The sequence below is a fragment of the Artemia franciscana genome, chromosome 12 (assembly GCF_032884065.1).
Source record: "Artemia franciscana chromosome 12, ASM3288406v1, whole genome shotgun sequence".
Lineage (NCBI taxonomy): Eukaryota > Metazoa > Arthropoda > Branchiopoda > Anostraca > Artemiidae > Artemia > Artemia franciscana.
This window is the reverse complement of record NC_088874.1, coordinates 22,564,986-22,582,856: the sequence shown is the minus strand read 5'-3', so window position 1 is coordinate 22,582,856 and position 17,871 is coordinate 22,564,986. Positions and strand designations below refer to the sequence as shown.

General features: G+C 35.3%; 2 protein-coding genes across 3 annotated transcripts in view; one reads left to right on the top strand and one right to left on the bottom strand.

Annotated features, from left to right (window-relative positions):
* The window catches only part of LOC136033864 (mRNA export factor-like), a 44,829-nt gene extending 39,941 nt beyond the window's left edge, over window positions 1-4,888 (top strand). For both annotated transcript variants that reach the window (XM_065714833.1, XM_065714834.1), the window contains exons 7-8: window positions 1,361-1,555; window positions 4,712-4,888. In XM_065714833.1, the coding sequence (XP_065570905.1) occupies window positions 1,361-1,555; window positions 4,712-4,795 (279 nt within the window). In that variant the 3' untranslated portion in view covers window positions 4,796-4,888. The remainder of the gene's footprint in view (window positions 1-1,360; window positions 1,556-4,711) is intronic.
* Window positions 4,889-9,667: 4,779 nt separating this feature from the next.
* Window positions 9,668-17,871, bottom strand: part of LOC136033863 (COP9 signalosome complex subunit 1-like) — a 57,211-nt gene continuing 49,007 nt past the window's right edge. The window contains exon 12 of the mRNA XM_065714832.1: window positions 9,668-9,802. Coding sequence (XP_065570904.1) covers window positions 9,743-9,802 — 60 coding nt within the window. The 3' untranslated portion in view covers window positions 9,668-9,742. The remainder of the gene's footprint in view (window positions 9,803-17,871) is intronic.

Here is a 17,871-nt window from a genome sequence, read left to right as displayed (position 1 = left end):
TATTTCAGGACCGTTTATGACTTCTTCGACTTAAAAAATTCTTAAGTTGTACAAAATACGAAGAAAACGTTTCTATTCGTTACAAAACACGTTAGAAAATACGTTTCTATTCGTTACAAAATACGAAGAAAATACGTTTCTATTCGTTACCCAGAGCACCCTTTAAAGTATTTTACTGTAACGTTATTTATGATTATCTTGCATGCGAAGATGCAGTTTCTTGTCCAAAAATTTATTTTATTTTAGATATTGTGTTTTGTTGATTATGAAAGATACTAGATATGCCAATTTTCCTTAAAATCAGCCCTTAAATAAAGCAGTTTTCTAGACATAGCAATTTTTAAAACGAACCCCAAAATAGCTCTAGATGATGTTCCAGTGCCCCGTTGCCAGTGAAGAAGGAAAAAACGGAAATAGAGGCCACTAAGTGCTTCCCATGCAAAAAAAGAAGTGATTTTGCTTCTTGTTCAAGCCAGGGGACTGTAAGTTTTCTGGACGTCTCGTTGAGTGAAACGTCTCTATTAGTGTTGATTTTTTATCGTTTTTTTTCTTATCCCTTTCTTCCATTTGTCTAGGCTTTGTAGTTCTTTTTGAATGACTGGTTTTCAAATAACTAAATAATGGACCATAATACTTTTAAATGATATGCAATAATGAAAATAATAACAAGATCAATTTTTTGGAAGCCAGAATTTCTTGAAAGGCTATATTGAATTTAAAGATTTTTTTTAAACAAATGCTTTTTTGGCTGCTCATTTGAAAATTTTGACACCACTAAGACATTAAAACCAGGTAAAACTTCTTGACGCATTTCGCTAAGGCAAAATATGACCACATTCTGGTGCAAACTGCAAAATTGTATGTAATACGTAAAAACATAGCTATGTGAACCCAGTGTTAGGCTAATTTGTAAGAACTGGGTCTATTGGGAGAAAGGTTTGCTTTAGAATACGTGAATTTGCATGGTTGACTATGATAATGAGGGATACTTATCCCAAGATTTACTGTAGACTTCGCGTTGTTGCACCAATCCAGGCGTGTTTAATAAATTAAAGCTGAAACGAAGTCTTTTATATTCATTACATAATTAAGAATAATAATTTACATAATTAATTATGTAATTACATAAATACATAATACATCTGTAAATAATTTTTCGTATTGAAGGAGGCTTGAACCCTTCCGGCTAGGCTACTTATGGGAGTATGGACACAAGAAATGAGATATTTTCAAATTAAATCTTCCGGGAATATAAAGAAATAGTGAAAAGAGATGTAGAAAACACTATATAAAGCTATTAAATAAATTTGCCTATTAACTAGATTCATTTTCAATCTATCTGTTTTACTCGTACTTACAGGTAAACTCTGTTAGATTTCATCCAGTACATGGCACGCTAGCAACAGCCGGCTCTGATGGCCGATACAGCTACTGGGACAAAGATGCCAGAACTAAATTGAAGACGTCAGAGCCTGTGGATCAACCAGTTTCTGCTGCTGCTTTTAACCACAGTGGTCATATTTACGCATATGCTGCATCTTATGACTGGTCCAAGGTAAATTTGTTTCATCCTAATTCATAGCATGCTGGGTTTTATACCCTCCCCTTTTTAAGCTGAAAATGTGTATAACAGGATTTTCTACTAGTGTTTCCACTGAAAATTGTTTTATGAAGAAAACAGAGTTTTCGTAGGATAAATTTTGGAATAAAGCTTGGGGATAAGGTCCCTAACTGCACTCTTCAACAATTAGGAATGAAGTAATTCAAGTCTGCTCGATTTTTTGACTCTGAAAAGATAGCAAAGATAACTCAACAATGTTATCATGATGCACAAAGACTTAATTACTTGAATTATACTGTGAATGCCCTGCAAGGGAAAGAACCAACCCGATGCCTTAGAATGAGGCAATAGAGTAATATACTCAAAATTTTTGGGAGCAGAAAAGGTAGCTTTGGGGAGTCTTAGGAAGGGTAACTACCTCCTGGGAGGCTATGAAGTTGATAGACTCCAGGATAATAATCTATGAGAAACTTTCCTGGAACAGTTGAATACTAAACTGGAGAAACTAAATTTTGACATTGTGGAAGATTGTTGGAATAATTTCGGAAAATAGTTTGTGAAGTCGCTGATGGTGTCTTTAGAAGGAAAGTTGGAAATGCAGCTAAGAATATTTGTGAAAATGCCGTAAGTTCAGTTGAGAGGAGGAGGGGCTTGTTAAAAATTTTCTTGGGTGGCTATAGAAAAAATTTTCTTGGGTGGCCATAGGAAAATAAGAGGAATGTATCGAAAGTGGAGAAAACATTAAAATATGATGTGAAGTGGAGGCCATGGATAAAATTACTGAAGATCTGGAAGATGCAGCCACACGGTATAATAGTAAAATATTGTTCTGGTATGTTAAAAATTAAAAGGGAACGTAAACCTGGGCTTTTCACGGTTAAAGATAAGATAAAAAAGTTAAGGAGAGATGGATAGAACAATTTGAAAACATGCTAAACCGTGATAAAGTTACAGGAAAAGATATAGAAAAAGATAGACAAGTTTACGACACTTTGAAAGTGAATAATATTTATTTTATGAGGAAGAATTAACAATACTAGTAAAAGGATTAAAAGTAATAAGGCCCAAGTTGCTGATAATGTGGTAAATGTTTTTTGTTTTAATGCGGCGATTGTGAAGCTAGAGATAAATCGCCGAATATTTTGAATGTGGTTTTTGAAAAAGGGGAAAAACCTAGCGGTTTAAAAAAGAAAACTTTAATGGAACATCTCTGTAAGAAAAGTAATAGGAACAAGTGCAGTAATTATAAAGGCATTAGCTTGGTTTCTGTAAAAAGCAAATTACTGAGTGCGATGATGCTTTTTGGACTTGAGATGTTTTAGAAAAAGTTTTAAAAGTAGAACAGTGTGGTTTTAGGAAGGAAGAGGAGGCGTCGGCCAAATATTCACCCTTAGGTCAGTAACTGAGAAGTGCTTGAGTCACCAGACCCCTTTAGTCCTCATTTCTATAGATTATGAGCAACCGTTTGATTCAGCAGTAGAAGAGCTTTAACGAAAGTTCTATCCTTGTATGAAATACCAAATAAATACATTAAAGTGATTAGTGCTATGGACAAGAATAACCTTGTTTCAGTTAAGGTAGGAAATGAGGTTAGTAGTTTGGCCTCGCATGAACCTGTCTTTTAGCATAAAAGCAACATTCTAAGAATAAAGTACCGTTATTCAAAAAATTATAATGCAATGAAAAATATATTAAAAAGAAACCAATAAGCACGACTGCCGCATTTCAAATTGCATTTTCTTAAACGTAAATTTTGCAGGAGAGTGAAGAAACTCTAAAACTTGTTTTGAATTTTTTCACTGTTATTAGCGACCAGCGCTTTCTATTCATAACTGCTACTTAAGACTGTCTTTATAGATATCTGTATTATAAAAAAAAACCCAGACACAAAAAACGGCTAAATACAACTTTTAGGTTACGGTAGTGGAGCTGTGATGTGATTAAAAAAAAAAAAAATAAATTTTTCTGATGGAAGAAAACAGCAAAATTAAAACTCAAAGCAAAGAAAAAATATTATCTTTGTACTCTATGTAACATAAATTAGCTGAAATAATTGGACTCATGATAGCTCCTTACACTTGTAGAATTATGCAAAACTAGCGCTTTACTGAAAACATATACAATGTATGATTTTTGAACAGTAGCAACATAAAACGCTATAAGAGATTTTTTACAAGTGAAAAACAAAGTATTTAAGAATATTTATATGGGTTGAATTCGCTTAATTTGGTGCAGCTTATGCAAAATGAGCTCAATCGAATGAACAGACTTTCTGATTTTAAAATGAATGTTTGGTGACAGCGTTGTAGGACATCGTAGAATGAACACGTCCAAGTAAATGCTACTGCTATAATTTAACTTCAGGAATTCGCGTCATGGCCTGGTCTCCATATTGTAAGTAAATGTGCAACTAAATTTCTGGAGTTTAGAATTCAATGTTACTCGCTATTGATATTACGGCTTGTAAGACCGACGAGTATCCTTATGAATGAGTTTTTCATTTTGTATTCTGCTTAACGACTTTGTGGTTGGTAATATAATAGTTGGTTTTTTTTTCAAGTTTTGAAAGTATTGAAGTATACAAGAAAATAAATTTGAAAGTATACAAGAGGAAAAGTTGGGTACAAAAAGTTATTGAGGTTGCGGCTTTTAAAAGACTACCGAAAACCTTGTAAATTAGTTTTTTATTTTCTGCAGGCTACTTCATGACTTTTCTGCTCTTACAACAGTTTTACAACCTGTCTTTATTTTTCTTTTTGTGTGTGTGTGTGTGTATTGTGTTTTCAATGAAGCGCTAGTTTTCCATAATATATAAATACGGTTAATATTCACGAGTCAGTATTTGAGCTTGTTTTATGCATACATATTCCATAAACTTGAAAATAAATTAATAATTTTACTTTCGCACTTTACTTCTATGAGAAGAACTTTTTTTTTCTCTTTTTAAAGAAAAAAGCACAATAGGTGCGTGACAAAAGTTTCTTTATCTAACATAGGTAATAGCACAAAACCCTAGTTTAAACAGTTGTTTTTCTATTGGTGAGATAGAACAAATAGTGGAGCAAATAAGGTGATAACAGTAAAAAAATACATAGTAAATAAGATAGTAACAAACGCTGCTACTCATTTTAATAGTAGGATTTGTTTCAGGGACATGAATTTAACAATACTCAAGTGAAGCCCAAAATATATCTTCATTCCTGTTTTGATGATATGAAAGCAAGAGGAAAATAGTAGAAGAAATGGAAAAGTGATGCTAATTATCTTGTTCAAAACTTTGTATTTTTAATTACTTGTGCATTTTGAAATATAATATTTCCTCTGAGATTATACTGGTTCGACCAAATAAGGGAATAATCATAGAGAAAAAAAATTCTCAACCAAGCAAAATGGAATGACGGAAGAGAAAGTAGGCATTCTAGACTTCTATCAAGCCTTCTTTAGTGCCATGATAAATTGGAAGGTTAATGTTTTATTATTATTAGCACAGTTGGCGTGTTCTTGGATATTCTTGCCGACATATCTGCTGTTTTTTATCGTTTCCCTTTCATGGCTGAAAGTTTCCCTTGTTTACATTATCTTTTTTACTACTTGTTTTTTCCTATTCGTATATGAAAGTTACAGCTCAATGTATTTAAAACTTTACGATAGTCGAGTTTTTTTTTTCAAATTCGTTTGTTTAGTAAATAATCATATGCAATAAGTTTTATAAATCCTTCGACCATAAAAAAATAGTTCAAATTTTGGGTAAGGAAAGAAGTTTATAGTGCCTAAAAAAGCAGGCACAGTCTATAACGTGGACTATTTTCTGCCTTCTATATGAGATTACCTTTGAAAAAAAAACGGAAAATAGAGGGGACTAAAAACAAATGTAATTTCTCATAATTCCAAACAGTTTCAATACAGTTTCTTAAAAACCCTTTTTTTTTATAATTTTGGCTATTATGGACTATGGTTTTATCAGGTCTGCATCAGAGACAGGTATCAAACAGTTCTTGGTAACGAACACTAATAAGGAGCAACCCGGCTCAATAGTAACCAAAACTCTAAAAAACGGAATTTTGTTACCAATAGTTACATCAAAAGAATCGTATTTTTATGCTGATTTTAAATGCAAAATTTCATCAAGTTTAGTCTTACACATCAAAAGTTACGAGCCTGAGAAAATTTGCCGTTTTTATAAAATAGGGGGAAAGACCCCTAAAAGTCATAAGATCTTAACGTAAATCATACCATCAGATTCAGCGAATCAGAGAACTCTATTGTAGAAGTTCCAAGGTCCTATCTACAGAAATGTAACATTTTACGTTTTTTTGCCAGAAGACAGATCACGGATGCGTGTTTAATTGTTTGCTTTTTTCCCCCTGGGTGATCGTATCGACCCAGTGGTCCTAGAATGCCATGAGAGGGCTTGTTATAACAGAAATTAAAAGTTCAGTGCTCTTTTTAAGTGACCAAAAATTTGGAGGGCACCTAGGCCCCTCCCACGCTCATTGTTTGCATAAAGTCACCGGATCAAAATTTTGAGATAGCCATTTTGTTCAGCATAGTCAAAAAACCTAATAACTATGTCTTTGGTGACGACTTGATCCCCCACAGACCCCGGGGGAGGGGCTGTAAGTTACAAAGGTTGACCATTGTTTCAAACAGTTCGTGGTAACGAACTGTAGTAAGGAGCGACCCGGTTCAATAGTAACCGAAATTCTAAAATACGAAATTTTCATACCAATAGTTACACCAAAATAATCAAAATTTTAGACTGATTTTAAATATGTAAGTTTCATCAAGTTTAGTCTTACCCATCAAAAGTTACGAGCCTGAGAGTATTTGCCTTATTTTAGAAAATAGGGCGAAACACCCCCTAAAAGTCATAGAATCTTAACAAAAGTCACACCATCGCGTTTAGCGTATCAGAAAATCCTACCTTAAAAGTTTCAAGCTTCTATCTACAAAAATGTGGAATTTTGTATTTTTTGCCAGAAGACAGATCACGGATGCGTGTTTATTTGTTTTGTTTTTTTCCCAGGGATGATTGTATCGACCAAGCTGTCCTAGAATGTTGCGAGAGGGCTTGGGGCTTGTTCTAACGAAAATTAAAAGTTCTAGTGCCCTTTTTAAGTGACCAAAAAAATTGGAGGGCACCTAGGCACCCTCCCACGCACATCTTTTCCCCAAACTCATTGGATTGAAATTTTGAGATAGCTTTCAGAACTAAGAAAGCGTGATTTCCAACTTAAGAAATAATTGCTGGCCTCAACATGCAAAAAATATTCAAGGTCATATGGATTTATTTTTAATTGAGGAAGTTGAACCAAAAGGTATTGCTGAAGTCTTGCGTGCAATTGAAAATCCTAGTCTTTTGAAAAGGCTTACGACTAGTAGACTGATTGGCTTTGAAATTGAAGCAGTCTGTAAAAATCTAAAATTGGCTAAATTCCAAGATCAACTTGAAAGTTGCTTAAGAAAGACGTATCAAACGGCTCCAAAGGATGAAAAAACGGGATTGAAGTCTTTTCTGTTTCATCAGCTTTTCAAATCACTAAAAATATTTGAGAGCCCATACATTGCTGACACATTGACAAAAGAAATGAATACTTTCGGCTGGACAGAATTGGACAAATTGTCTGTTAATTTTGACCAGCGATATATTGATGCCATCATCGACATAAATTCCCAGTCTTATAGAACTTTGGATAAAAACCATATTATAGACAATGTTTCAATGCAACTTGAGGACAATAGTCAATTTGAAGCGGCTTTTTGTACGGCATGTCAAGAGCCATATCCTCTCTGTAAAAGTCTGTGCTTTCTGGAAATGTCTCACAAACAACGGTTCTCATGACATTTTTCATCAGCCAGGCGGTCTAGTCGGTGAGCGTTTTCCCAAAGGCAATAAGCTAAGTGTCATGGCTTGCAATACGACTCCTCTTGATCATAGTTTCAAACTAGATGATGAAGAGAAATTGTGTAAAATCGCAAATTGCTCAAAGAAATTCACTAATTGGATGCAGCCTGATAGATTAAGCCTGTTTCAGATTATAGGGAATACTTGATACGTTCGTATCACGAAGAAATTGCAGATTACCATTCGGTGTATCCATCTGATATATCAGACATTGCTGAAAGTCTTGAAGTTGTCGTAGCCAGAATTAAAAGAAAGATTGACTTCCGTAAAGATTTTCCTGATAAACACTGATGAAGAAAGGCAGCTATGCATCTAGAAGCTTGAAAAGCTCTTGTGACACCAGGCTGGCTTTGTCATGTCAATATTAGAGCTTACTTAGAAACAACCTCTGCTTTTGTATTTGGTTTCAATAGCTTTGGTGCAATAAAATTCCCTGTGACTACTGGTTTGATTTGAAACAAAATAACATTGCTCTACTTATTTTCTAAAGGGGATTGGTTTGGCCAAAAAGCAGCAAAAGTTTGAAAAATTAAGAAAATATGAAGGTTTTGTGTGATGTAAATGTTGAAGGTTACCTCCAAATAACCTCTGCTTTTCTGTTCCATTTGAATAGCTTTAATGAAATAATATTGGAGGCACATATTATGTTCTGGTTATCTGAAGGCATGGGAGACGTCAGCCCAACTCGTAATAGTTTCTGCTTGTTTTGAGTTAGACTATTTGAATTTATTTCTGCTTATCTTTGGTTAAATTTAGCTCTTTATTTTTTTCCAAAAAAAATTGTGGGATTTTTTTTAATCAGCATAAAGAGCCATTATTTGATGCTTTCATTGTTATCAGTTCCTTTTTTTGGAGTTTTACTCACTATTGGCTCGAGTCTCCCCTTACTAACTGCTTGCTACCATGAACTGTTTGAATCTCCTAGACCTACCAGCCTGACACAACTTCTTGCAACCATTTCTGTTACCTCATTCCCCTTATTGTCAACATATTCTATTTCTTTACTCCACTTACCAATCTTCTATCAACAAATCCAAGTAAATTAACTCAACCACAACAGGTAGATTTCCACTTCCAAACAAAAATTCCTCTTTCTCCTTCTTCTTACTTTTCACATTAACTAACTCACGGCTTATTAACGTTAATAGCTGATATTTTCTCCTGTAAGATATGTTACTGAAATATCCAAAAGCCTCTGTATGTTTTCTTGCTGGGTCAAATACCAGAACAGTGGCATGAGGAAGCAATAGAGCTTAGATCATTGTCAAATTAAGCTTTTCCAATGGAGCCTCGTTTTGCTCAAACTTTTAAACCATCACATCAAAAACCATGACTGCAGTTACTGGACTAGATGAAAAGATAAATTCAAAACGTAAGAGAAATCAAATAAAAAGCGGGACTCGATGCTATTTGCTCAAATTCATCCAATGAACTAATTGAGTAAACTCCTCCAATTCTTGCTGCGGGACCAAAGAACGTCAAATTCATGACTGTGGATACTCGAGCATCGACACATCAAGCCATAAGGGCATCAATTCCTGGCAATAGTCCGACTAATCCTTCAAAAAGCGTCTTAACGTGGCAGCTAAGTCGGCATTCTAAAGGCGTCTTCACTAAGAAACTTACCTAGACAAAAATATTAATCAGAAGGCTGCGCCCGCCGATCGGTAACCACGTGAGAAAAGCTTCCAAATGAATTAATCCCCCGGAATGCCACTTTTCAAACCCATTAAAAGGGAGTTTGACTGTTTTGTAGGGTAGATTCAATTCAATATATGACAATTACAAACTTTAGGAAAATATCAATTTTTGTTAATGACACGGAATTTGAAAAGAAATCAAAAAATCAGACCTTCAATGTGATTTTTAACGATTGTCGAATCTCATCGTTTACAATAAAACCTGTATCATGCTAAGAGCTTGGTAATCTAAAAGAAGGGAGTTCCTTAGAGCAATCTGTTCACTATTCCTCAGAATCAAAGGGCAAATTGTTAAAATGCACTCACAACTGAATATTTCCAACACATAATTTCCAACATATATATATTCTTTTGCACTCTCCTCCCCCTGAAGGCTTTGAACCAATTTGAACAAGTTAAGTACGTTACAAAAGAAACCCTTACTGTCCTAACAGTATTAATAACACTAAAACACGGTGCGTTGCTTAGCTTATGCATTGCTCAATAAAGAAATCTGCTCAATTGCAAAAATCGAATATTTATTTGACTTAAAGCGCGCTTGACACATCACAAAAATGCAAAAAGAAAGAAGATTTATCACTCTTCCTCGGGTACACTGTTCCCAGAAAAGAGACCTTTTCGTTCCTCAGAATCCTTCTGTAAAAACAAACAATAAATTTAATTTTTCTTTTCATTTACAAAAGAAGTACTGATGAAGTATATCCTACATGTTTAGATACGAAGATACTTTGCCTAGATTATAAAGTTTGCTAATATTAGAAATGACATCCAAATCGTTCTTGCCAAATTCAACTGATACCCATGTAGTTACTACAGTCTCGCCAGCTTTCTTTTAAAGAAGCAGAATGAAGTTTTTTTTTTAAGATCAATAGGTAGCCTACTCTCCCTTCATTAAAAAGCTTATTCACAATTTCTAGCATCTAATTTCTAACTATGTAACCCAAATTCTTCAAAAATATATTTACTATGGGCCTACTATCAGGTGGCCAGCCTGTATTTTTTAATTTTCACAAATAGTTTGAAAGAAAGCAAGATTGCAAAAAAAGTTTTCTCAAAGAAAAGTAAAGAGCCATAATAAAACTTAAGACGAGCGGAAATAATTCTTATAATAATTCAAACTTAAAACAACCAGAAATTACGGTCAAAAAGCTAATGAAAGCCACAACGGACAAAAATGAAAATAAATAATCACTTAAAACACAAAAGTCACGGACACTGATATAGATGAGTAATTAAATACTAAACCGAGAAAAATTAAAATGAATACTAAATTCAATATTAAAACGAACAAAAATCACTACAAATAGAAATTTGGCAAGGTAAAATTACTAGACTAGAAAAAAAAACGAAAAAACAGAATGTAACTTTTTTTTGGATTGACGAAAAGACGTAAATGACTATTTCGTTAGGCAGATTTCTTTTGTCACGTTTCGGGCCATTTCCCAAGCCGCCCAAGTTCAAACAATGATTTTAAATATTCAAATACGGTAATTACTGCGCACCAGTTATTGAGTAAGACCATACTCAAAATTTCGGAGGAATATATGTAAAAAAAAAGTTCCAGGCTGTTCACAACATTGGTATTTCATGTTCTCTGAGTTCCCTCATGTTCTCAGTCATATTCTACCTGTTAAAGGACGCATATATTGACTTTCCATGGTTTCCATATTAATTTTTTTCTTTGGTTTAACAGCGCATATGTAAAACACACAACTATCTTCGTATATTTTTAAAATGCTTATGTCTTAAAATGCTTATAAGGCAACAAGAAAATAAAAATAAAATTGGAATTGGCCGTTATGCCCCTTATCATTCTACTGTTAGAAAAAGCCAAAAAAAAAAAAAAAAAAAAACCTTAAAGAAAGAGATACAGATTCATTTGGAACCACCCTCCCCCCCTACACAACTAGGCTTATTTTTATGTATTCTTGCATTTACTTTCACTGTATTTATATTATTATGTATACTTTCAATGAACTGCCCCCTTTTTTCGTGTTTTTTTCTTTCTTTTTATATAGAAAAGAAGACTCCTACTTGAAAGCTTATAATAAAAACCTAGTTATAAGCAAAACAGTATTCGGTCATAAAATAGCCTATAAGTTAAATTAGTACTCACATGACGGTAAGACGGCTAATGTTATTGCTTTTGTTATTAGAAACCAAAAACTTGCAAGATCGATACCAGATGCTACGGTACATAGGAGTGTTGTTATTGGTTTAAAAGTGAAGATCATCGTCTAGTAGGGTCTAGGGTTAATATAAAGCTGAAATTTAGGAGGGATAACTTACCTTCCGGTAAGTTATGACATCGATTGAGTACAGAATGAAAAATTGACCTCGCAGAAGGTAGATAAAATATTTTTGGGAAAATAGTCTCCGAAGTAGTAGATGAGTCTTAGCAAGAAAGGTAAGAAATATAGATAAGAAGCTAAGACGTGTTGGAGAAGAGGAGTGGCTGGTACAAGAAGTATTACAGTGATACATCATTTGAAACTATGTCAACTGTAATGGAAGCAGAAAAAGGATTAAAATATGAATTGGGGAGGTGTGAAGTGGAGGGTGCTGATAAATTGACCGTTTTACATGATTGTGAATATGGTTTTTAGGCACTTCCAGGTATGCTAGGACGATGAAATTTAGCAGGCGTATCAAGGACCGGACCAGATTAAAATAGAAATAGTCGTTTTCCCGATTTGACCATCTGGGGGGGGGAGTGGGGGGCCCGTTAATTCGGAAAAAAGTGGGGATGAAACTTGGTAGAAAAAATAAGCACAAGTCCTAGATACATGATTGACATAACCGAAACGGATCCGCTCTCTTTGGGGTAGTTAGGGGGGGGGGCTAATTCTGAAAAATAAAAAAAAATGAGGTATTTTTAACTTACGAACGGGTGATCGGATCTTAATGAAATTTGATATTTAGAAGGATATCGTGTCTCAAAGCTCTTATTTTAAATCCCAACCGGATCTGGTGACATTGGGGGGGGGGGGAGTTTAGGGCGGGGAAACCTAAGATCATGGAAAACACTTAGATTGGAGGGATCGGGATGAAACTTGGTGGGAAAAATAAGCAGAAGTCTTAGATATGTGATATACATAATTGGAACGATTCCGCTCTATTAGGGGGAGGGGTTAATTCTGAAAAATTTGAAAAAATGACGTATTTTTAACTTACGAAGGAGTGATTGGATCTTCATGAAACTTCATATTTAGAAGGACCTCGTAACTCAGATCTCTTATTTTAAATCTCAACTGGATCCAGCGTCATCGGAGGGGCAGTTGGGGGGGGGGGATCGGATATCTTAGAAAATACGTAAAGCGGAGAGATCAGGATGAAACTGGATGGGAAGAATAAAAACCTGTCTAAGATACGTGACTGACATAACCGGACCGGATCTGCTCTCTTTGGTGGAGTGGGGGGGGGGGGGTAATTCGGAAAAATGAGGTATTTGTAACTTACGAAAGGGTGACCAGATCTTAATGAAATTTGATATTAAGAAAGATCTTGTGCTTTAAAGCTCTAATTTTAAATTCCGACCAGATCCTGTGACATTGGGGGGAGTTGGAGGGGGAAACAGAAATTCTTGGAAAACGTGAAAATTGGGGTACTTTTATCTTACGAATAGGTGATCGGATCTTAAGGAAATTTGGTATTTAGAAGGAATTCATGTCTCAGAGCTCGCATTTCAAATCCCGATCATATCTTTTGACATTGGGGGGAGTTGCAGGGGAAAATCTTCGAAAACACATGAAGTGGAGAAATCGGGATGAAGCTTGATGGATAGAATAAGCAAATGTCTTTGATACGTGATTGACATAACCGTACTGGATTCGCTTTATTAGGGGGAGTTGGGAGGAGGGGTTCGGTGATTTGGCGAATTTGGTGCTTCTGGACGTGCTGGGACGATGAAAATTGGTAGGTGTGTGAGGGAGCTCCACAAATTGACTTGATAAACTCGTTTTCCCAGATTCGACCATCTGGGGAGCTACAGGGAGAGGAAAAATTAGAAAAAATCAGGTATTTATAACTTACGAGTGGGTGATCGGATCTTAATGAATTTTGATATTAAGAAGGGCATCGTGACTCAGAGCTCTTATTTTAAATCCTGACCGGCATTAAGCCTCTGATTTTCCTTTTAAATCAATCTATTGATTCTTAGAATTTTGTTAGAGCTCATACCATATGAGCTCTTGGCTCTTAGCTCTTCTTGCCTCGTCACAAGTGCCATATGAGCTCTTAGCTCTAGTTGAAAAAGGAAAGCACCTATCGATTTAGAAAACCTTTAAATACATCCTTTTATAGGGTAGGTGATAAGAGTGAGTATTTATAATTATATAGCGATTAGTTTCTTTTCTGTAGGAAGCACAATCACTTACTACAATGATAATTTCTATGCTTAGAGGTGCCGCAGATTTAAGTTTTAAGAGAAGAATAGTTTGGTTTTAGGAAGAGATGATGCATAGACAAAATTTTTGGTTTTGGATTAATACCAGAAAAGTACCCGATTCATCAGACCCATTTAGTCTTCAGTTTAATATATTATGAGCAAGCGTATGATACATTAAGCTGATAGGCCAGCTTTAGCGAAGGTCCTATCCTTTATAGTTTATTAGATAAACACTTTAAAGTGATTAGTGTTATGATAAATATATATAAATATATATAAATATATATAAATAAATAAATAAATAAATATATATATATATATATATATATATATATATATATATATATATATATATATATATATATATATATATATATATATATGTGTGTGTGTGTGTGTGTGTGTGTGTGTGTGTGTGTGTGTGTGTGTGTGTGTGTGTGTGTGTGTGTGTGTGTGTGTGTGTGTGTGTGTGTGTGTGTGTGTGTGTGTGTGTGTGTGTGTGTGTGTGTGTGTGTGTGTGTGTGTGTGTGTGTGTGTGTGTGTGTGTATGTATATATAAAAGAAAAAAGAAAAGGGAGAACACAGGCGATCTAAAATTTTCTTGTTATTATTTTAAAATTCAGCCAAAAAAAAGAGTCCAAGAAAGTCCTTACGAGATAGTAGCAGTAATTATTGAATATCGAAGGCTTCAAGCTTAAAATATCAGAAAAAATTGTTATTTTAAATAAACAAGAGCTAAGAGCTCATATGGCACTTGTGACGAGGCGAGAAGAGCTAAGAGCCAAGAGATCATATGGTATGAGCTCTAACAAAATTCTAAGAATCAATCGATTGATTTAAAAAGGAAAATAAGAGCTTAATGCCGGTCAGGATTTAAAATAAGAGCTCTGACTCACGATGTCCTTCTAAATATCAAAATTCTTTACGATCCGATCACCCACTCGTAAGTTATAAATACCTAATTTTTTCTAATTTTTCCTCTCCCTTTAGCCCCCCAGATGGTCGAATCTGAGAAAAAGACTTTAACAAGTCAAATTGTGCAGCTCCCAGACACGCCTATCAATTTTCATCCTCCTAGCAGGTCCAGAAGCACCAAACTCGCTAAATCACTGAACCCCTCCCCCCAACTCCCCCAAAGAGAGCAAATCCAGTACGATTCTGTCAATCACGTATCAAGGACATTTGTTTATTCTATCTACCAAGCTTCATCCCGATTCCTAAACTCCAAGTGTTTTTCCAAGATTTCCCCTCCAACTCCCCCCAATGTCAAACGATCTGGTCGGGATTTGAAATAAGAGCTCTGAGACATAAATTCTTTCTAAAAATCAAATTTCATTAAGATCCGATCATCTATTCGTAAGATAAAAATGCCCCAATTTTCACGTTTTCCAAGAATTCCGGTTTCCCCCTCCAACTCCCCCAACGTCACAGGATTTGGTCGGAATTTAAAATAAGAACTTTAAAGCACAAGATCCTTCTAAATATCAAATTTCATTAAGATCTAGTCACCCTTTCGTAAGTTACAAATACCTCAATTTTCAAAATTACCCTCCCCCTCATATTCCACCAAAGAGAGCCGATCCGGTCCGGTTATGTCAGTCACGTATCTTAAACAGGTTTTTATTCTTCCCATCCGGTGTCATCCTGATCTCACCGCTGTAAGTATTTTCTAAGATTCCCCTCCAATCTAAGCGTTTTCCATGATTTTAGGTTCCCCCACCCCAAACTTCCCCCAACGTCACCGGATCCAGTCAGGATTTAAAATAAGAGCTTTGAGACACGATATCCTTCGAAATATCAAATTTCATTGAGATCCGATAACCCGTTCGTAAGTATGTATGTATGTATCGGATTAACGACGCTTCTTGACTACTAAGGTCCCTGCGTCGGCCCTGCAGTGCATTCCTGCAGCATGATTCGATCTCTGGGTCCCGTATTACCAAGCTAAGGTCAAACCCACTGCGCCACTGCAGGACACCCGTTCGTAATTTAAAAATACCTCATTTTTTTCTAATTTTTCAGAAATAACCCCCCCCCCCAACTATCCCAAAGAGAGCGGATCTGTTCCGTTTACGTCAATCATGTATCTAGCACTTGTGTTTATTTTTCCCACAAAGTTTCATCCCGATCCCTCCAGTCTAAGTGTTTTCCAAGTTTTAGGTTTCCCCCTCCCAACTCTCCCCCCCAATGTCACCAGATCCGGTCGGGATTTAAAATAAGAGCTCTAAGACACGATATCCTTCTAAACATCAAATTTCATTGAGATCTGAACACCCGTTCGTAAGTTAAAAATACCTCATTTTTTCTAATTTTTCAGAATTACCCCCCCCCCCCAACTACCCCAAAGAGAGCGGATCCGTTCCAATTATGTCAACCATGTATCTGGGACTTGTGCTTATTTTTCCCATCAAGTTTCATTCCGATCCCTCCACTCTAACTGTTTTCCAAGATTTTAGGTTTCCCCCCCCCCCTCCAACTCCCCCCAATGTCATCAGATCCAGTCGGGATTTAAAATAAGAGCTCTGAGACACAATACCATTCCAAACATCAAATTTCATTAAGATCCCATCACCCATTCATAAGTTAAAAATACTTCATTTTTTCTATTTTTTCCTAATTAACCGAGTTAATTACCAAGTGCCATAAAAAGGAAAATTTTCCTTGCAGCAGGCGGGATTGAACCACTAAATCTTGTCAAGAGACATAGCTCATTCACCGCACCGTCATAATGTATAGGGTCAGAGTAGTAGCAGTAATTATTGAATATCGAAGGCTTCAAGCTTAAAATATCAGAAAAAAATTGTTATTTTAAATAAAAAAGGAAAATTTTGCTTGCAACAGGCGGGATTGAACCACTAAATCTTAGTCAAGAGACATAGCTCATTCACCGCACCGTCATAATGTATAGGGTCAACTGATTTTTCTAACAAATTGTGGACAAACGTTTTGATAGAAGTGTAATCGCCGGTGTACAGTAAATTAGAATTATATAGCAATGCATGCGAAAATGTAGCTTTCGGTTATAGCAGTTGCCACAAGCCTGGAAATCTAGTTTTTAACATGATCCAAAAGTACATTTGCTTTTGAAAAGTTGTTCATTTATTTCATTTGAGAATAAAAATCGTATCTAACATTTTATGAAAGATAAAAGCAAGCAAAAAATCGTGACGTAATAATAGATCTTTTCATGACAAAAAATAGAATAAAACAAGAGACATCCCTGGTTGGCATGCAAAAAATTAGTTTTCTTTGTTGGTAAAGATGGGGACTGTGCTTGTTCTAACAAGGGTTTTCGACTATGGTCATTTCAATTTACACTTCTTATCACCGTTTCTGTGGGGTTTCGGACTAGTTTTCGAAATTCCCATAAATTTGCTTCCGCAATAAACTTTTACCATTAAGATTGATGGAAACAGTAGTTATCATTCCTGAATCGGCTTCGTATGAAAATTCCTTCTCATTTGACTTTTTCTTCATGAGATGTTTTTAACTAATATGTTACTATTAGCTAGAGCTCGTTCTTTACTAGATTTTAGCTATTATATCATATCGTGGTTTGTTCTGTACAAGGTTTCAAATATTTCTACGACTACTAATACCAATGTCCCCATTTATATTGAACTATGCTGATCCTTTATATAAACCATGACCAATTACGGAATAATAGTGGCTATGCAATGTAATCTAACACCTATTTACATCCTAATGGTATAACATCACAATATACTGACGCCGTTATAGCTAACATCATAATATAGCATTTACTTTTTAAGTCATATATGATTACAACCTACGATTATGCCGACATTCATCACCTTGTAAATGACAATGCAGTTTTTGTAAAAATATTGATTTATTATTTTTTTTCTCAATTACAGAAGGCCTGATCTGGCAATTTTCTTTAAAATGAGCCATTAAACAACCCTCTATGATTTTCCAGTGCCGAGCTATCTCGGGAAAAGGAAAAAACGGAAAAAAACATACTGTCGATGGAAAATATCATGGTTGCAGCCAGTTTCCTGGTTTTTCAAGTCAACGGATTTTTCTTGCTGTTGAAGCCAAGGGACTGTAATTTTCCTTCATAAGGAGTTTCGGACATTTGGTTCTATTGGTGGACTTTGTAGTTAGATCTGACATTATTTTTAGGAGTTATGGGCAATTGTATTTCTTAGTATGGGACGTGATCGTCTCTTACTAGGCTACCGCTACTGCTGCGACCCTGATTTTTAGAGTAACCATATATCAAACGTACAAAAAAAGTGTTTGGCATTTCCTTAGCAAACAAACCCAAGAGAATCAGGCAGCAGATTCACTCAAA